This window comes from Salvelinus sp. IW2-2015, linkage group LG2 (assembly GCF_002910315.2).
Source record: "Salvelinus sp. IW2-2015 linkage group LG2, ASM291031v2, whole genome shotgun sequence".
Taxonomy (NCBI): Eukaryota; Metazoa; Chordata; class Actinopteri; order Salmoniformes; family Salmonidae; genus Salvelinus; species Salvelinus sp. IW2-2015.
In genome coordinates, this window is record NC_036839.1 from 15,724,026 (window position 1) to 15,746,062 (window position 22,037).

A 22,037-nucleotide genomic window follows, 5' to 3' on the forward strand; every position below is an offset into this window, starting at 1 on the left:
CAGGGAGAGGGGATTGCACTTCTTTTAGCATCATAACCCCCCTTAGCACACGTGCATTGTGATAATATTTAAAAAAAATAATTTCATGGTTTAATAATTGCTTTTTGAATAAGGTTATGAATGTAGCATTCAAAATATAAAAAAACGTACAGGAGCGCGAGATGTTGGACTTAAGTTAACAACAAATAAACAAAACGAGATTTCGTCTATAAATCAGATTTCCAAATAAATCGAGAGAAGTCGTATTACATGTTGGTGTGTTAAAAAGGCAAGAGCGTAAGAGCTGATGGTGGTTTGTGATTAGGTAGGCTACTGAAAGGAATATTGTGTGGGTAACCAAATGCTGATTCAGCTTATTTTCTTAAGTAATTCAAGAAGATCTTTTGATCTTTTGACAAAAGTTAAACGTTAACTCTTTTGTGCCAAACATGCCAAATAGTTCAAAAGGGAGAGGTTAAGAAGGCCTATTGATGATTTGATAGTTAAAGAAGGCATAGTTTTGAAAGTGAAGTTATAACTATTACAAAACAGCATTTTTTTGGTGTTTTTTCCATAATAGATCACGTGATCAAATATGATTGTATTTGTTTGTAATATGGCCTGGACTTATACTGAAAACAACACCAGACTTCAGGAATCTTAAGAAAATTACTAAATGTTCGGTTTATTGATGGAAGGTTATTTTTCAATCCAGAGTACAGTGTATGCTCAATCGTGATTTAGTACACGTTCAATTCATATTGCCTGCATTATGAGCCTAACAACTCTTCTCTTCGTAGGTCAAGGAATACATAGGCGGTGGGAAACTCCAATCACGTGATACAAGAACACCCATGCCATTGGATAGGGCCTTGGTTTGAATCTTCACAATGCAGAAAGCTACATACTACGACAATTCTGGACTTTTTGGAAGCTACTCTTACCCCAAATCCGACTCATATATGTATGGCCCATCTCACCAGCCCTACCCCACTTCTAACATTGAGAGTGATTATCAGGGTCCAGTTTGTCCAATACAAACCACAACTGTACGGCCACCAACTCATAAAGACAATGACATGAATGGAAACTGCATGCGACCAAGTAGCAGCCAAGGAAACACCCAACAGTCGAGTATTGGTGAACAGCCGCAGGCACCTCCATTGTCGGCATCATCCCCTAACTCCAGCAACACTTCATCTCAGAAGAAGAAATCTCCCCCAAACAATGCTTCAAATACTGCCACCCCAGTCATTAACAAACAAATATTCCCATGGATGAAGGAGACGCGATCGAACGCCAAACCGAAAAGCAACAACAACAATTGCGCAACCGCAGAAGGTACAGTATGTGTGTGTGTGTGTGTTTAAAGCATGATTCGTCTGGACATGGTGGTGCGTTTGCGTGCGTAAAATTGCCATTATTCTACTGTACGCATTGGTCATTTTAGGCAGCTGAGGAGGCCTATGGTAAATCATTCATAATACACAAAGAGACTTATGGTGTTTACAATGTATTTTTAGGTGAGTCCTGCGATGAAAAAAGCCCTCCTGGTCCAGCCTCCAAACGGGTCCGAACTGCCTACACCAGTGCACAACTTGTAGAACTTGAGAAGGAGTTCCATTTCAACCGGTACCTGTGTCGTCCCCGAAGAGTGGAGATGGCTAATTTATTGAATCTCACTGAGCGCCAAATAAAGATCTGGTTTCAAAACAGAAGGATGAAYTACAAAAAGGATCAGAAGGCTAAGGGGATAATGCACTCTCCSATCGGACACTCCCCGGACAGAAGCCCWCCATTAAGTGGCCCAAATCACATRGGATATTCTGTKAATYTAAACWGRKTCAGCTATGARGCMCCSTCGCCCCCMTCATTCMCCAAACCKCAGCAAAACATGTACGGCTTGGCWGCMTACACGGCACCATTAGGTGGTTGCATACCGCAACAAAAAAGGTATCCGGGGTCCGAATACGAACACCACAGCATGCAAGGCAATGGTGGCTTTGCCAACGCTAATTTGCAAGGCAGTCCGGTGTACGTTGGGGGAAATTTCGTTGATTCCATGCCAGCCTCGGGCCCCATGTTCAACCTCGGCCATCTCCCTCATCCCTCATCCGCCAGCGTGGACTACAGCTGTGCCGCTCAGATTCCAGGCAACCACCACCATGGACCCTGTGACCCCCATCCCACATACACAGACCTCACCTCTCACCATGCGTCTCAGGGAAGGATTCAGGAAGCGCCTAAACTAACGCATTTGTAATTTGTGAGGATTCCATCTGTGTGCCCAAATTATGTTACGCTCTTTTATTACCTCACTAGTCTAAAGTAATTTATATGATTACACTACAAGTGAGTCATATGTATTACCCAGTATTATTATTGATATTACTATTAATGCTATTGTGTAATTATTTTCTAAGAATAGCTGTGGTACATTTTTCTTGACTGTTGAGGATGCGTAGGGGAGACCGTTTGTTTGTCAGTTGTTCGTTTTCTGAAGTGCAATGCGCAGTATGGGGACTGAAAATGTCATAACATTACTTGAAGGTAAGTCCTGTAGATCTGACAGTAGTCACCCATCTTTATAGGGATGGATTTTATAGAAAAAAAAACTCTAAGGTGTCTGTTTGTTAATTTCAAATTTTCTAAATTTGAAGCGTCTTATTTATTTTTCCAAGATTGTATTGCATTTATCTCCTTTCCTATATGTATTATTTAACGATTTTTGTATCACACATTATTTATAATTTACATATATGCCTATTTATATGGACATCTAGAATTTATGCAACATAGTTCGACAGACTTTGACATCATAGCCCTTCAATAGGTACACAGGTTTTTGGTGAATGCTAGTTTTAAGATATGGTTTCAATGGCTGGTGGTTTTATGTTGTTGTAGTAGAAACCCCTAAGTGTAAATCTTGGAATATTGGGGCATTTTTCATGATTTATCTTGTGTCAATGCCTCTATGAAAAACAAAGTTATATGTAGCCTTTTGAAATACCGAATATTATAAAAATGTAACACACCAGCATGTCATTTGTCGTCATTGCCAATTTTCATATCACGTCATAGTTATTTCATCAGTTGGACTGTCCATGCATACATTTATGAAACGCTAATGATATGAAAATGTTATATTTTATTGTGTTTAACATTTTGTAAATAAAGTGCTTAAATTTATACAATGGATTAAAAGCACCGTTATTGATACACATAACACACATAGAAACATGAAATTGCAACCATTTTGAAGTATAATGACATAGTAAATAGAGGCTTATAGTCTTAACAAAGAAATGGCATGTCTCGTCGTTTAAATCAAATCAGTTTTTCATATGTGGGGAGAGTGAAATTGAATCGAAAGAGTAACCAGATACCGTGTATGTCTGCTTGATGCTGAAGAAATGCACATTTTCCATGACTCACAGACACTCCTGTTAGGCCTGAAGTCAAATTGCGCAGGAAGACTATATTCTTCACAATGTAAGCTCAATTTTTGACAGAGAAGGCTAATTCATTTGCTTTTTCTAATTATTTTTTGTTTCCGAAAAGTATATTTCATCTCAAAGTTGCAGATTTATTACCACAGTCTATCGTGAAGCAGACCACACGTTCTACATTTATATGAGGATTTTCCTTTATCAATATGTCATTATTTGAAACTGTAGGCTAAACAAGTCCACATACTGTATAGGCGTATAACAACAGAAAGCACTTGGGCTGTTCTTTTACGTTTGAAAAGCACTAAGAAAATATTTACGTAACAAAATATTGGTAAATCGGAAAAATACATAGGCCACAGTATAGGCCTAATATTCTACAGTAGTCTGTTCAACGTTAGTGAGTGACAAAGGAAGGACGCAGCAGCGATAGGCTATGTTGAGCTAGGCATCTATAGCAGAGTGCCCCGCATCCTTTCTTCCTACTGGAGAGAACATTTCAAAGCTCATTAATCAAAAACTCGTCGCTTTCAGACTCCACACTGATTCCACCTCCTTGTGAACAAAGCATTTGCATTCCAAATTCTAGGAACACATTTCTAACTGAGAGGCCAAACTTTGGTAGATGTACAAAGAGCACACAGCCCTGGCTTAATAAATATCACGGAATGAGAGGGACGAGGGAGCGCTTAGACAACGAATCTGAGCCACGGAAGGTATCATTAGAGGCGTCGAGAGAAAGTAAGTGGGTCTGGAAATGTGTTCAATGCATTCAATTCCTCAGATAAGAAAAGCATTATAGACTGATTCAACGTCTGAATTAAATTAAACCAAAGTAATTCGCGAAAGCTGTTTATAGCACATGATTAATAATTTGCATTTTTCTAATATGGTAAAATAGAATCTCAGCCTTTTAATTACATTGATTGTATGCCCTACATCAGAGGCACTGAAGTACCATCTTGTTCGACACGGTGGATGGCGGCCATTTTAACCCTCGGTGAGCTTGTCCTTTCATCTTTCCTCATACATTTTCTCCATCCAGATAACGATGACGTTGATACCTTGATATAATGGACTTTGCGCACAGCACCCAACCAACGCTGGAGCTATTATAATGGGGTAAAGCCAAAAATAAATCTCTCTCCAAAGAAGGAAGCAAATTCAAATGAGGATTCAACGAGTGAATTAAGATTAAATGTACGTTTGATCCTTCCATAAAGGGTACTTGGCACCTATGATTCCTTCAGTGATATTTTCGTTTTATATATGACATGGACACACCATAAAGGTGAAACAGATTGCCCACGTGCGCCATAACGTTAATCGGTTAATGATGGGTAATGGCCCTGGGATGGTTTGCCCATATATTTTATTTAGTCAACAATATGTTTGACATTCAAGCATACTCTTCAGTTAATTATTGGAAGATTATTATGGAGCTTATAGCTAATACAAAGGAAATTAAGAGGGAAATTAATTTTTTGTTACAGTGGAGTGTGCAGTAGAGTGTGCAGGTGTAGCCTATCATAGGTCACGCTACAGCATCAACCAAGAGCAACTTTCTCTGTAGTTCCGCCAGTCCCCCTCTCACATGGTTGTAAACATAGGCCTGTCTCCATATGGTTCAAATAAGTTACAATTAGTTATTGTACAGAAGTCCCACAATGTTATTTTAGACTATTCTCATATATCTCGAAATTGTATTTGGTAGCCCTATCTGATATTGGTGACAGAAACTGTACTATTCAGGAGGCATTCGAGTACTTGGCTGTCAGCATAGTGTGTATCTGGGCGGCACATTATCACTTGAACATACATAGCTAAGTATCCTTCTATCAAAAGGGGGGTTTTGTGCATGGCTAGTCATATATCCGTGGACCCTCATCATTTCAGTCACTTGTCGGCATTTGCGGTGCAGGCCTGTGCATGCTTTGTGGTCAGGCCTGTGCATGCTTTGTGGTCACTAGGCCTACTTCTGAAAAACTGTATGTGGAATTTGGCATGTATTTAAACAATAAAAAATGTATTGTGAACATGATAATGTGTCAAACAGTTTGTTTTGACACAGAAATACTGCCAACGTTAACTTGTTCCGTATAACTTTTATGAATAAATAAATTATAATAGATATACATTTTACTGCCTCCCTGTTAACGTATCATATGGGCCTATAAATAAATATGATATTGTCATTATTGATTATCGTTACTAGTAGTATAGGCCCTAGTAGGAGTAGTTTTTTGTTATTGTTATGGTAGTAGGCCTAATAGTAGTAGTGGTGGTAGAGGCATGCCAGCGCGTCTATTACATTTCCACACATAAAACGGGTAATAATGATTACAATAACAAAACGTTGGATGTCTAAAACCAACCCATTCCTGTTTACTTCACAATAACTTTAAACATGAGCTTATATACACATTATAACACAAACAATGATTCTTGTTATGACACACACAGTGTATCCGTCATTTATATGGAAAGTACTTGGGAGTTATAGTCCATGCACATCCTTGCCGGTCCGTAGGGAACGAAGTTAAGTGCAGCTCACTTGGGTACTCCACTTTGTGGCCCTGATTGGATAAAAGGGGCCCAGACCACGCCTGCTCAGTAGTGGGTCATATTTACATGTTGGGCCAGGAAGTACAGTAGGCCAACTAATGAGGACAAGGGGCGCTGGAAATCATTAACCTCTGGTGGATTTACAACGCCGATTTCCAAGGGACAACATGAGCTCGTATTTAGACTTCTACTCGGAAGGCGACATGATGCCATTGCCTGTGAAATTCTGTCACGACGAACACAAACCAGGGACACTTCAGTACCACGGGGAGATAGTTGGGAGACTTTCGTCAGGTATGCTGGACCACCAGAGCAGCAGTCGGTCGATATCAGGAGGAGTGCATCATCAAGGTGTGTTTAAGGTGCCACGCGATAGCGACGCATCTGTATCTGATGGCAATTACGTGGATCAGGGACTTGCTTATAATTTGGCGTATGGATGCTACAACGACGTGGAACAGAACAGGGTGCATACCCAGTGCGTGAACCCGGCATATTCAGGAAACGGTCCTTTCCCCAGCCATCCCACAGAGACCTACTACCACGATATTAGAGAAACAAACCAGCAGTGGCAGAGCATAAAGATATCGCGAGGATTCGTCAATGCCAGTCATCAGAATGCATCACCATCCCATGAGAATTGTCCAAGAACTGGTCCTAGGCAAGAGGAGCCGCAAGTTTTGGCAAATACATTTGACTGGATGAAAATCAAAAGAAGCAACCCCAAAATCAGTAAGTAAATGCTACTCTATAATTGAAAATTAAAAATAAAACATATAATTGATTAACTTTAACTGACTATAAAGACTCAACCTGACATTGTTATTTGACTATTTTACAGGTAAAGCTATTGAATATGGATTATCGAACGCCGGATCAATTCCAAGAACAAATTTCACAACCAAGCAGTTAACAGAATTAGAAAAAGAATTTCATTTCAACAAGTATCTCACCAGGTCAAGAAGGGTTGAGATAGCCCATAGTTTGCACCTGAATGAAACCCAGGTGAAAATATGGTTTCAAAACAGAAGAATGAAACAAAAGAAGAGAGAGAAAGAAGGCCTTACTGGGATGTGCGTGCCTCCCATATCGAAGAACTCGGACTCGTCCCCATCATCAGAACTCAACTCTCCAGTTTCATCCCCTCCCTGCTCCCCCATCACGCTCTCCCACAGCGGATAACTGGATGGGGTTGAGCACATCATTGTGGTTGACTCAGATTTCTGTTGTCACCTTAGGCTTTTCTTATCTGTTGTAAATACGATACACTCACTAATTGCACTAATGTATTTTATGACATTAAGAATAAACACTGAGCATTTTGTTCAGTTATCCGACGGAGGGAAAGTTCCAAAATGTTGTGAATGAAATTGTTTGTGAAGTTTCAATCAAGGGCCACTGTTTGTGTCTTGACCTATAATTGCCTTACTTATTGATGACTGATCGAAGCGTTACACTGAATTAACCAAATATTAAACCAAATGCCTTATTATATAAAGATTATGTTTATAAAATCAAGTGTGAATCAGAAGTTTGCAGGGGGAAGCCCCGAAGTGTTAGAAGTGATGCAATTGTTAATAAAATGTCAATTAAGTTTACGTCATTCTCAAACTACTCTCCGACTTCTATCATGAGCTATACAGTCTTTTTTCTAACTACCCATGTACTGTATGTCTATGTTACCCTGAATTAACCAAATATTTTCTATTTAAAAGTCATGGTGTAAGGTTGTGCTCAGGATATTTATTCAGTCTGCTGAAGAATGCACTAACGCTCAGGTTTAAATATACGATTGTTGAGTATAATAGCATCATTGAAGAGTCACTGCAGTCATACCATTTGAAGTGACAGCAATTAATAAAATACATATAACTCATATCGACATTTTATCATGTTGTATTTCGTCTCAGATTGAAAACACACCTTTCACGAATGTCAATTTTGCAAATGGTTTGTCCATTTTCAACTACAAACAAAGTTCAGTGTGTGTCAAAATTCGTTACAAACCTGTACTGTGTTGCTCACGCAGAGTTTGTGTGGCAAACGCATTACAACTAAAGGCTAATGTTAGGACTACACCCCCTACCCATCTTTAATTTTACAATGAAAGCTTCTGACCCTTGTCAGAACAACATAAAGTCTTTGAAAGTCTTTGATTACTAGAGTTGTGGTAAGGATTAAGCTACCTAGAATTAACATGCAAACACTGAGGGAAAAGTGGTCGGCAACCCAGGGTTTTCTTCATAGCCACATTTACCCTCTTTGATATCCAGTACTCACGTTTGAGGAACGGAAGGACCGTGGCCCTCCAGGAGGAAGCTTGTGTAGATCGCACAGTGGGGAACTCGCTAGGGGTACTGGGTCACCACAAGTTCAACTCAACCCAATGAAAATACACGCAAGCACGTGCGCGCACACACGCGCGCGTTATGTGAGAGTTGAATAAGTTCTTCCCCGCTCATCGAGGAGCAAGTGACTATGGATATGACGTCAGATAAGTATTTKTTTCTTCTTCAAACTGACCAAATTGAGAAAGAAAACATATACGAAAACAAATAAAACATAAAAAGAAGGCAACAGTGTGTCAAAGGTCTACCTTKCTCTGGTAAATTCATCAAGTTGAAATCTGACCAGCGAAGCTGTAGCCCATTTCCCGTCGTGCAAGCTAAGTCTATGAATGGCCTTGTTCATGTTCACAAATTATTAATGAATCTGTACCATAGGCCTACCAAGGGATGGAAATGTAATGCACTGTATAACCACCCAGCAACTATTCTAGAATTTGATTTAGTAGGAGTTATATTCACTCTTCTAGAGTTGGGATGCTGGGACACAACAGCCTAGGTGAGGTAAAAGATTGTAGGCACTCAACAATGGACTAGCARGATCGAACTGTTTGTGAGGATGCACTGACTGCATTTTCCCTTTGTGGTAAAAGAAACACAGCATGTACTGTCAAAATGACTGGTGTGATTTGAGTTGGGGTGCGTATTCATTTATCGTAAGATCACATAGCCACCAGTTTCACTCTGTAGCATGATGTAGTTGTCAGAAATGCAAATAATGAAGACCAATAGTTACAGGCCAAAGCCTAGCCTATAGTTCGATCATTTAACTATACTGCAAAAATCCTTCACTATTATGTCAGCTTTGGACAAGGTTTGCAATGAGCATTTATTTACATTTTTACACATCCCTGTCAAATAATACAGTTGTCAATCTACGCATTTCCACAGCTCTTTTACTGTTAATAAAAAGGTATTCATTAGATTTCTAATGTATGAATCTCTTATTTGATAGTTCTGATATGATAAACTATTGCTATATGTAACCCAACCAGGGCAAATCTAAAGTGCATAACCAAAAAGACTCTTCCATTCCACAGTTACCTGGAGAATAACTTAGTGATAATGCAGAAATGGGGGTCATATACATATGGTCCCGTGTAGCTCAGTTGGTAGAGCATGGCGCTTGCAACGCCAGGGTTGTGGGTTCATTCCCCACGGGGGACCAGGATGAATATGTATGAACTTTCCAAATTTGTAAGTCGCTCTGGATAAGAGCGTCTGCTAAATGACTTAAATGTTAAATGTAAATATACTGTATAAGCCTTAATATATAACGCTTGCCTTGTCTATAATGCTTCCTATTACAAGTACCTTTCCCTTTGCTGATGCCAATATGGATCTCCTTAATGGCATTTTCGGTTTGAAATTATGACTGAATAAATTGCATCTTCATTTATCTTCCAAACCTTCTGTGCTGACTGCGATACCTGGCTCTCAGCTCTTCTTTCCATAATTATATTAGTCCTCTACTACACCAAGAAATGGATTACTCTGGAAAATGAACCTGGCTTTGCTATAAATTACACCTATGGATTCTGAGAAATGTGTTATTTTGGTTAAAATAGTCCCTAATATAATTAGAGTTGTAATTCATGGAGAGCTACAAGTGTGCATATTCCAGTAACAGGGTTTGTAATTTAATCTGTCTGCAGGATAAAGAATGATCCTGTGTGCTTTTCATTTGTAATCTTAGACACATTATTTCAGTAAAATAGTCTGTGACCATTAGATATGAGAAATTGATTATTGTACGGACAGCTTTATTCAAGAGTTGGGTTTTTTAAAAGTTAGCAGTCCATCCACGAAAGCAAGTTAAATAATGGGTAATCAAATAYCWWATCATARGCTGGCTGGTGACACTTTAAGTATCAGTATTAGCTGAGCCTTCTGGTTAGAGAGCCTACCTGTTCTGGCCAGGCCAGTAGATCTCTACCGTCCTGATTTATGTATCTAGGTGGTCATGCTGGTCAAACCTCTTCCTCTGAAATAATTAGCCTACCAGCATTTTAAAAGGCTTAAGGCTGCATATTATCTATTTGATGAGTCATTTCAACAATCCAGTGCCAAAGCGAAACAGACATATTGCCTTTTAGTATCAGCAGAATTATAGTTAGAGTGAAGYTGCTTTTCTAAATTTGAGAGGTTTRGCAAACGTAATGCTACTTTCAGTGGCTCATGAACTTTGAGGTAATGGTTTGAGATGCTGCTGAAGACCATGGATGAATTCACAATTGTTTTCGCCCTGTCTCTTGTTGGTGTGGTTACGGATGTGGCGGGAGCCTGTAATCCTCTAAGTCGGAGGTTTCTAATGTGTGGTGGTGTGAAGGCTGCAGCCATTATCAAAGTCCAAAACACTGAAAACGGTTGTGATAAACCCCCATCCGTCGGAAGAGATCCCAAGAGTGGATCTGATTGCCTTCAGTAAGAACATGTACCTAAGTGCATGTACTCAGCCCCCTCAAGGACAGGGGATTTGGAATGTGTCATAATGGTTCGGTACAAAGTATAGTAGTATCAGGGCAGTGCATAGACCTTTCAGGGMGCAGGTGCTCAAKATTAAGAAAGCTAGTTACAGTGCCTCATAAAGACATAGTCCCACATGGCTAAGTGATGTTTTCAACGAAATTCACGCAAGCGGAGACGAGCGGGGTACAGATTTTTTTWAAACTATTATAACTGGATTATAGCTCCCGTACCAATGTTGTGAATGATACATATATTAATGTCAAAGATACAGGTCAACGCTAGCGATGGCTATAGTGATGCTAGCTATTCTACCAGTCTGTCTCAATGAGTGTTAGRACGCTAATAGCACACCATGCACACAAAAACCTATATTTTTAAGGGGTATGCASTAGGTTTATGATGATATCACCAAAGTATGTTGTATCAGACATTTCAAACAACATTCCCAGCTAATGAGAACACAGTCCTGGTATTTAATTGAAGAAAATGAACAAGATTTAACAAGGCAAACTTGGGGCTAATTTTAATGGGCACCAACAGAAGATTTTCAGGGATTTTTACTTCTGTACCCTAGTACGACCCATGTGACCGCAGTTAACATCACTCCGTGAGGGACTATGATTGACATAGAGAAAAGAGGGTGGGCTGTCAGCTGATCATTGATGTTGATGATTGATGTAAATCTGCTAGTTAGCTAGCTTGATTACATTTTTTACTGATTGTGATTTATCAATGCTCATAAATTCTTAAATAATAACTTAACATAATATTCACAGTCTCCTAGCTCATGATATATGGCTGGCTGGCTAGTGGCTTGTTTGGATATTTTAGCATATGGTGGTTAGCTACAGTCTAAACTAGCCGTGTTGCTTCTGCCCTGACACATTGAAGAAGGGCTGGAGTTGAGTCAGAGGGTCATTGATGCAGCAGATCCTCTCTATGTCTTTCTGCCGCTCTCTGCTGCACATATTGATGACYATGTAAATCAAGTGTTATCAAGTGTTAGTCAAATGTTATGCTGCTGTGGCAGTACTGTTGATATTTAAACTACACTGAACAAAAGTAGAAACGCAACATGTAAAGTGCTACATGAGCTGAAATAATAGATCCCAGAAATGTTCCATACGCACATAAAGTTTATTTCTCTCAAATGTTGTGCACAAATTTGTGATTTGTGAGCATTTCTCCTTTGCCAAGATAATCCATCCAGCTGACAGGTGTAGCATATCATGAAGCTGATTAAATAGCATGATCATTACACAGGTGCACCATGTGCTGGGGACAATAAGAGGCCACTCTAAAATGTGCAGTTTTGTCACACAACACAATGCCACAGATGTCTCAAGTTTTGAGGGAGTGCGAAAWTCAATGTCTGCCAGAGAATTGAATGTTAATTTCTCCACCATAAGCCGCCTCCAATGTCGTTTTAGAGAATTTGGCAGTACATKCCGAGGCCAAGGGCCTCCCGAGTGGCACTGCACTCCCGAGTGGCACTGCATCTTAGTGCTAGAGGCGTCACTACAGAAACTGGTTCAATCCCAGGRTGTGTCACAGCCGGCCGCGAACGGGAGACCCATGAGGCGGCGTATAATTAGCCCAGCGCCGTCCGGGTTAGGTTAGGGTTTGGCCGGCCGGGATGTCCTTGTCCCAGTGCGCTCTAGCGACTCCTTGTGGCGGGCCGGGTGTATGCACGCTGACTACGGCCGACAGCTGTACAGTGTTTCCTCCAACACATTGGTGCGGCTGGCTCCCGGGTTAAGGGAGCAGTGTGTCAAGAAGCAATGCGGCTTGGCAGGGTCATGTTTCGAGGACGCATGGCTCCTGACCTTCGACTCTCCCAGGTCCGCACGGGAGTTGCTGCGATGGGACAAGACTAACTACCACGAAAAAGGGGTAAAAAAAGGTCTATATGTATATCTATATTCCCAGTCATGTGAAATCTGTAGATAGGGCCTAATGAATTTATTTAAATTCACTGATTTCCTTATGAACTGCAAATCAGTAAAATCGTTGAAATTGTTGCATGTTGCGTTTATATTTTTGTTCAGTATAGGTAGCTAACTACACACACTCGAAACTGTCATCTGGTGACCGCATCTCAAGCCATGCCTGTTTGGATACCAGGTATGTGCAATCTCCATACAGGACAGACCAATAGGCGCAACCAATGGACAGGGTGGGGGGTGGCGAACTTGACGACGTTGTGACGACTTGCGGGCAGTGGATTCAGAACAACAACGCAAAAAAAATATAAACATATATACTATCAGCCAAAAGGGCACTTGGCGAGTGGGAGGGAAAAGGGGCATGTGCTAGGCACAGGTAGACTCCCATCTGTCCACGTGCCTGAGTAGTATGTATGCCAAACATTGGAGTAATGTATCACAGAAGCATGAATGGGATCTAAGTAATTTTTTMGTAAATCATAATACAATGCTATTGTATTCTTCTGGTAGGCTTGACAAACAATTTTACAATGCTCACCCCCCCCCCCCCCTAACCTATGCTGCGCTCCAATCCAAAAGCACGGGAGAAGCAGGGTTAAATAATTCATATACATTTGATTTCATTTGTAGTGTGTCTGGCGGCGGGTGGAGGTGAGCCCACCTTTGGCTACGGGAAGAGTGAAGCAGCACACATATCTAGTAATTGGAGATACAAAATTGACAATGCATTTATCTTTGAATAATGTGAATGTCCTGAGAATATGGTGGCAGTGGTCCTGGCGTGTCCATCGAGGGCGCTGGGCTGTCAGGCAGCGAGGCTCCCTGGCCCTGCTGCAGTATAACGTGGGCTCCAATGTCTCCCCTAGAGCATCTCGCTGCTCTGCTGCTCAGCTCTGCTGCTCAGCTCTGCTGCTCAGCTCTGCCTCAGGCCCACATTCCTCCTTCCACGAGCTCCCTCCACCACACTCCACCGGCTCCTCACTTAATTTACACTGTTGGAGAGGGACTTAATGCGGAAAAGCCTGCTGCCAAAAAGGATCTTATCTGTTTTCTCTCTTAGGACAAAGTAGTCTGGAGTATATTGATTAGACAGGTTGAAGATTTTGAGATAGATTCCCTTCAAACATTCTTGATTCTTTTGATGTAGGAGCAAACTTCAGCCATTCTCCTGTTGATACATTTATGTCTGTAATTATGATGTTCATCTTATACTATACGGTTGGATTCTAAATGAAAATGTACAGYAAAATTGCTTTTTGGGAGAGTTCAGTGTTTAAGAAGATGCTAGCCCTTTAAAATGAGACATATCATGGACAGTCTTTAAAGAATATCATGGGTTGGTGCCTCTACCAATATGCTGCTGTGGGCTGGAGGGAGTAAGACGTATTGTTGAGAATGGATGGCTCCTGGCAGCCTGACAGTGTTGTTCAGTGAGGCAAAGTGTCAGTAAATTGTTTGTCTTCTGCAGTGCAATCCTATAATTCTTCTGGGAACCAATGACATTCTGTTTGCCAAAGAGAATAGTGATAGATGGGGCTAAATCAAACTGGAGGATTTTGGGATGCGTCCTGCCCACCAGACATAATCTGAATACATTTGTTCTACCCTGAAACACTGTTGCCGATTGTTTTTGTTTTTAAAGTGTCTGACCTGCAATTTTTTCCCGCACCAGATCAGACATACTATGTATCATGATATTTTATCCAGAAATGRGTTTACTTTTCTGAAAGGATGAATAGTACACATTTTCAGTCCATGTATTTTGTCTGTGGTAACGGCTGAAACTACATCCATTGCACTAATATTTCATGCGTAGTCGAATAGAACAGCCACCACATAAACATCTAACTTAAACTCCCACTTCAGTGAATACGTGACCCCATTTTAGATTCCTGCAGCAATTGACCAGGCTGCTATGGAGGCTGAATATGTTGGACGCAGTGAAACATGTGGTCTGTGTCCATGTGATTGGCTGGTGTGTTTCCTGCTCTGAAGCGTAAATGTAAATGAGCAATCTGCCAGTCCTAGTGTCCTGTTGGCCCAACAACCAGTGCATGTCCCCATCTGTTCTCTCCCCTAAGCGGTGTGGCAACAAGGCTCCACCTCTCCACCGCCAGACTCTCTCATTTGCTGGAGCGGCAAGAGGGCTTCTCCCGGGTTCCTAGGGTTACAGACAAGGTAACTGATACCACAGTGTGTTCACTGTTCCTGATCTGGAGTGGTTGGTCCTTATTTGCAGAGCCAGCTGGGCTAAAGGCTTAAGCTGATTAATATTTAAATGTGGTGTCCTCTGCTCACAGGGCTGAATGTTGATGTTGTTCCACAGGCAGGGGATGGCTTTAGAACATGTCGTTGCTGGAGTGTGATTTTTTTTTTACAAGCCCAGCCTTGTCAACTGGGAGGCGCTGAGGTGTGACTGCTGAGATGGCCAACATATCCACTGGCCTCAGGGCTATCCAGTCAATTACACAATGCAGTCCACTCTCCATACTAATCCCTAGTCAATATCAGACTCCAGGCAAGAACCATATCATCTTAGACTGTAGATAGATGTGCATTGCACTCCATAATTTACATGCGTTGCCAATCCTTTCAAGTTGACCATACTATTCGTCTTCCGTCATTACATTTGATTTTGAAACATTACATCTGGGAATGTGTTGGTTTACACATGATAATATTGTTTGTAACAGAGTAGTACATTTCTGTCCTCCATAGGTCAATAGTTCATTCAGCAGCATTGAAAAAGGATTCACTTTTTTTTTGTCACATGAGCCTGTATCCAGGAGGTCCTCTCACGTTTCATGATGAAATATAAAATGGATTGGTCTCTTGCCGTGTTTTGGAACGGTTACCTCTGTGTGTATCACAGACACTGGCTGTTTATAAGGAACATGTGTGGGAAGCTCCGAGAGAGTCCCTGTTCAAAGCAACCTGCCTCTCCTTTGTAATACACTTTATCGTGTGGATGCAGATGAGCCCTTTGTTGGAGGCTTGCACCTCATCCATTACCCTAGGGCTGCCAGAGAGATAGTCGAGAGGGAATCCAATGAAAAGAACCATGACAGAACCTGCTGTTTAAGTGAACTCTCCGTGAACTAGGCTCAACAGCAGGGTCCATACAGCAGAAAAAAAGATGCCATTTATCTCCGCTGTTCTTGCCCTGCATTCCATCCAGCCAGCTATTATGAACACATTCAACGTCGCCCCTGTATCAATCTGTCAATCTCGACTTGTCGGAGCACTGTATCTGTCTTGGTAGATTCCATCAAACGGTGACTAAGCGTGGGATTTGATGGCTTTCTCGTTTTGCAGCTAGGGCGCCAGCTCTCAGTGAGGGGGTTGTATGGAAACAATAGCCCCTGTGTGTTGTTAGTATACGTGCATATATCTTCTGTAGGTGAGTGTCGGTCAGGCAGAGGCAGTGTTTTTAATGTAGCATTCAAAATCCAATTAGACTTTGATTTAATTTCCTTCTAGGAAGACTGAGCACATTGTTCCAGCCCTCATATAAAATAGGCCATCGTTCACAGGCTATAAAGGAATGGATTAATTTCTGCTCAAGAGAAAGTAGATTTGCTGCCTCAGAGATCTGGTTAGCTGATTGAGCAGGGCGTTGGTGAGCTGCAGACAGAGAAACCGGTGTGACACATGCTGATGAAGGGAGAGGAGAGGACAGTGATGGGAAGGATAGGGAGGCACAATGCCCTCTGAAAACMCACAATGACCAGGGAAGAGAACTCCTGTCATTATCACTTATCATACCAAACCTTCATAAAACTCTGCATGTTGTACAAGTATTATTTACAGTGCTTTTTCAAGGACACCGTTTGCTATTGCTGCACAGATGTCATTTGTTTTTCCCCCGGATTGTTGTTGAGAAGGAGAAGAATATGAGAGCTTAAATATGGCAGAAGCAACAGAAAGCCATTTGTGCCTGGCCAGTACTACCTAAGCCCTGTGGCAATATTGACACAGACCTTGTGGTGTTATATAAAAAGTCATTGGACACAATTTAATTTCTGTCAGCAGTAAGGCTGAGCGGCTACAATGGATTTATTTTATGCCCTGGCCTCTGCCTCGAACTGAGCATCTTTGTGAGCTACAAATGCTAACACTCTCTGCCCTCCTCTCTCACTCGCTCTCCCCTCCACCCCTCCCCCACTGCCCCTAAGGTACCCTTCATCCACAGAGAAAATCAAGTTGTATCTGAACTTGGACCAATAGTCTAGCTTACTGAGGCGAAGGCACGGCAAGAAACGAACATACCTCAATATGAACAGGCAGGCAGCAGAGACTGCACATAGCAACAGTACATTCATCAATCTTCAGCCCAGCCACACTGGAGCACAAATCGATCAGACTTTTATATATCAAAAAACATAACGACTTCTTTACAACCTCTATCCAGCTTTTTCATTTGCRTTGTAGTCCGTGTTGATATGTAGCATGTTATCATATTTGTATTTTTTTTAATTTAACCTTTATTTTATCAGGGAGTCATACTAAAACCAAGGTCCCTTTAACAGAGGAGTCCTGAATTACAGAAATGACATAAAATACACACATCAAAATGTAAATACAAACTGCAAGCAAAAAGAACATACGGTCATGAAAAAACAAAGCCATTCATCAGTAATAAGGTCCTCAATCAGGTTTCTGAATTACACRAGAGGCACCAGAACATCACATTTAAGAACATTTTGAAGATTGTTCCACAAATAAGGTGCAAGAAAACTAAAAGCTGATTTACCTAACTCAGTAGAGACCAAAGGAATTTAGCCATCCCTGAGACCGTGTGGTAACTCATATGTCTATAGTTTAGTATTGATCTTAGGTACAGTGAGACTTTTTGTAAAAGGGCTTTATAAAACATAGCAATGTATCAACCTACGTGACATCAAAGAGGACCAACCAACTTTCTGGTAGAGAATGCAGTGATGAGTAGAAAAATTGTTGCCCGTAATAAAGRGCAGTGCTCTATGATAAACTGCATCTAAAGGCTTTAATGAAGTGGCAGCTACGTTCATATAGATGATGTCGCCATAGTCTAGGACTGATAGGAACGTCAACTGATTTATCTGCTTTCTACTATTTAGCGAGAGGCAGGACCTATTTCTATAGAAGATGCCCATTTTTATTCTCAGCTTCTTAACTAACTCATCAATATGCTTTAAAAAGACAGATTTCCATCTACCCAAATACCCAGATAAATTTAAACAGGGACATTGATCAATATGGATACCATCCAAAGTACATATGCTTAAATCAGACTTATTTTTGTGCCCTCTAGAGAACAACATATACTTAGTTTTACCTGCATTCAGTACTAATTTCAGGTCAATAAAGTGTTTCTGTAATACAATGAAGGCAGGCTGTAGTTCAGATTGATACTGTTGACCAGGTTCTTCGGAATACAAGTGCAGATGACAATTTCTTCTTACAGACAACTCGATATTGTTAATGTAAACAGTAAAAAGTACAGGACCCAGAATCGACCCCTGCGGGACACCTTTCGTAATATCCAGGAAAACTGATTTAACACCATCAGTAGCTATTCTATCTGTCAAGTCATTTTAAACCAGTTACATGCAGCCTGGTCTAGGCCAATTAATGAAAGCCTCTGAATTAGCAGTGAGTGATCAACAGTATTGAAAGCTTTCTGACAGGTCAATGAAGAGGGCATTACAATGTTGCCTTTTATCCATACAGTTAACCACATAATTTATAACTTGGGATCCAGCAGAGATAGTGCTGTGACCTGGTCTYAAACCCGACTGATGTACATTTAGAATACATTTCAAAGATAAAAAAAGATCTTAGCTGAGAATGAATCAAGMATTCTAATATTTTAGCTAGGCAAGAAAGTTTAGAAATAGGCCGATTTTAATTACAGTGGGCTCCAAAATTACTGGCACCCCTGACTGGCAATGCGCAAATAATGCTTAAACAAATATAAACAATATAATTATAGAGATAAACTCAAAATACCAACATGTGAGAAATACAATACTTGTAACCAACCAAAATAATTTATTGATTTAATTAAAAATCAATGTCCTCCAAATCAAGGTGTCACAATTAATAGCACCCTTAAAGATTTTTGTAAATAACATCTTCCAAAATTAAACCACAAATTAAATTCCACTTATTTAAGTTTATTTAAGTCTTAAGGAACTATATTGAGCCATTACATCACTTCCTGTTTCACTAGGGTATAAAAATGAGGTAACACACATGCYATATCCCYCTGTCATCCAACACCATGAAGAAAACAAAAGAACTGGCAGTTCAAAAGAGACAGATGGTCATAGACCTTCATAAATCTGGTAATGGCTACAAGAAGATCCACAAACGATTGAATATACCACTGAGCACTGTCAGGGCAAATATTTAAAAAATGCAAAAGATATGGAACAGTTTAAAACCTCATGGGTAGAGGACGCAAATGCATTTTGCCCCCCAGGATAGGGAGAAGGATGGTGAGAGAAGCAACAAATTCCCCAAGAATCACTGTGAAAGAATTGCAGGCCTTGGTGGCGTCTTGGGGTCACCGGGTTTCAAAAAGCACCATCAGACGCCACCTCCACAACCACAGATCTTTGGAAGGGTTGCCAGAAGAAAGCCCATTCTGACCTCAAGACACAGACGCAAYRGCTTGGAGTTTGCCAAACGTCATTTAAATTATGACTGGAAYAAGGTGCTCTGGTCAGATGAGACCAAAATTGAAKGTTTTGGTCAGATACAGCATCGGCATGTTTGGCGTCYAAACAGAGATGCGTACAAGGAGAGGRACCTCATACCKSSGMMYAAWWWMGYYGGGGGGTCAGTGATGTTTTGGGGCTGTTTTAATTCKAGAGGTCCAGGGGCACTGGTTAAGATTGATGYCATAATGAATTCCACCAAGTATCAGGCAATTTTGMCTGACAATCTGGTTGCCTCTGCCAGAAGGCTGGGACTTGGCCGTAGGTGGACTTTCCAACAAGACAATGACCCGAAACATACCTTKAGATCCACACAGAAATGGTTCTGTGACAACAAAATCAATGTTCTGCCATGGCCATCTCAGTCGCCGGACCTCAATCCAATCGAAAACCTGTGGGCTGAGTGGAAGAGYGAAGTTGATAAGCGCAAACCCAAGAATGTGAAGGATCTTGAAAGGATCTGCATAGAGGAATGGTCCAAAATCCCTCCAAATGTGTTCCTTAACCTTGTCAAACATTACAGGAAAAGACTCCATGCTGTTATCCTTGCCAGAGGTGGTTATACTAAGTATTAKATGAGGAGTGCCAATAATTATGAAACCTTGATTTTGGTTCAATTTATTTTGTATTAAATAATTGTARGATTTTGGTTGGTTCCATTGAAACATTAATAAAGTACAGTATTTCTCACATGTTGGTATTTTGACTTTATATCTATAATTATATTGTTTATATTTTTTAAAGTATTGTTTGTGCATTGCCAGTCAGGGGTGTCAGTAATTTTGGAGGCCACTGTATATAGGTCACAAGGGTCACCACCTTTGTGAAGAGGGAGTACATGGGCCACCTTCCAAACCTTGGGGATAGTACCAGATAAAATCATCAGGTTAAAAATATGGGTTAAGGATTCAGCAATCAGGATGCAATATAGAGGAGAAATAGGGAGTGTAGAGTCTTGTAAGTATTTATTTCTGTAGAATATCAGTTTGAATGTTAAGGATACATCTAAATGTCAACACGTTGTGCACTAGTAACCGAAAYGTTGCTGGATCGAATCCCCGAGRGGACAAGGTAAAAATCCGTRGTTCTGCCCCTGAGCAAGYCAGTTAACCCACTGTTCCCCAGGCGCCGAAGACGTGGATGTCGATTAWGGCAGCCCCRCGCACCTCTCTGATTCAGAGGGGTTGGGTTAAATGCGGAAGACACATTTCAGTTGAATGCATACAGTTGTACAGCTGACTAGGTATCCCCCTTTCCCTTTCCCTAAAGGACACCTACGTCCAGTGCGATATGGTCTATATTACTATATTCTCTCACCACAAAACCTCATGCAAAATCCTAAATGCTATGGCCCACATAATCGCTATTAGTGATTTGATTTTAGAGTGATTAAGCACTGTTTTACAAAAAGGTCACTCCACTGGCTCTCCAGTGGAAACCACGACTATACTAAATCTAATCTGATGGAAATTATGTAGAGACTGCCTGTTTCCCCGTCTCTGTAGGTCTCTCTCTCTCTCTCTCTCTCTTTCTCTCGCTCTTTCACTTCAATTTAAGGGCTTTATTGGCATGGGAAATGTGTGTTTACATTGCCAAAGCAAGTGAAATAGATAATAAATGAAAGTGAAATTAAACAATTAAAATTTACAGTGAACATTACACTCATAAAAGTTCCAAAAGAATAAAGGCATTTAAAATGTCATATTATGTCTATATACAGTGTTGTAACGATGTGCAAATAGTTCAAGTACAAAAGGGAAAGAAAAAGAAAAAATCTGCATAAATATATGTCGTATTTACAATGGTGTTTGTTCTTCACTGGTTGCCCTTTTCTTGTGGCAACAGGTCACACATCTTGCTGCTGTGATGGCACACTGTGGTATTTCACCCAATAGATATGGGATTTAATCGAAATTGGGTTTGTTTTCAAATTCTTTGTGGGTCTGTGTAATGAGTGAAATATGTGTCTCTAATATGGTCATACATTTGGCAGGAGGTTAGGCAGTGCAGCTCAGTTTCCACCTCATTTTGTGGGCAGTGTGCACATAGCCTGTCTTCTCTTTAGAGCCAGGTCTGCCTTTCTCAATAGCAAGGCTATGCTCACTTTCCTTAATTTGGAGTCAGTCACAGTGGTCAGGTATTCTGCCATTCTGCCAGGTATTCTCTCTTTAGGGCCAAATAGCATTCTAGTTTACTCAGTTTTTTTGTTAAATCTTTCCAATGTGTCAAGTAATTATCTTTTTGTTTTCTCATGATTTGGTTGGTTCTAATTGTGTTGCTGTCCTAGGGCTCTGTGGGGTCTGTTTGTGTTTGTGAACAGAGCCCCAGGACCAGCTTGCTTTTGGGGACTCTTCTCCAGGTTAATCTCTCTGTAGGTGATGGCTTTGTTATGGAAGGTTTGGGAATCGCTACATTTTAGGTGGTTGTAGAATTGAACAGCTCTTTTCTGGATTTGATAATTTGCGGGTATCGGCCTAAATCTGCTCTGCATGCYTTATTTTGTGTTTTACGTTGTACACAGAGGACATTTTTGCAGAATTCTACATGCAGAGTCTCAATTTGGTGTTTGTCCCATTTTGT

At 40.8% G+C, this 22,037-nt stretch overlaps 2 protein-coding genes across 8 annotated transcripts in view; both read left to right on the forward strand.

Moving 5' to 3' along the window:
- Positions 1-3,016, forward strand: part of LOC111975417 (homeobox protein Hox-D3a) — a 40,393-nt gene extending 37,377 nt beyond the window's left edge. For all 7 annotated transcript variants that reach the window (XM_024003745.2, XM_024003693.2, XM_024003717.2 and 4 more), the window contains exons 3-4: positions 780-1,320; positions 1,503-3,016. In XM_024003745.2, coding sequence (XP_023859513.1) covers positions 870-1,320; positions 1,503-2,242 — 1,191 coding nt within the window. In that variant the 5' untranslated portion in view covers positions 780-869 and the 3' untranslated portion in view covers positions 2,243-3,016. The remainder of the gene's footprint in view (positions 1-779; positions 1,321-1,502) is intronic.
- Positions 3,017-6,061: 3,045 nt separating this feature from the next.
- LOC111972190 (homeobox protein Hox-A1) lies at positions 6,062-7,268 on the forward strand. Its single transcript, XM_023999086.2, has 2 exons — positions 6,062-6,725; positions 6,835-7,268. Exons 1-2 carry the CDS (start codon positions 6,161-6,163, stop codon positions 7,173-7,175), a joined length of 906 nt encoding a protein of 301 aa, XP_023854854.1. The 5' UTR covers positions 6,062-6,160; the 3' UTR covers positions 7,176-7,268.
- The last annotated feature ends 14,769 nt before the right edge of the window (positions 7,269-22,037 follow it).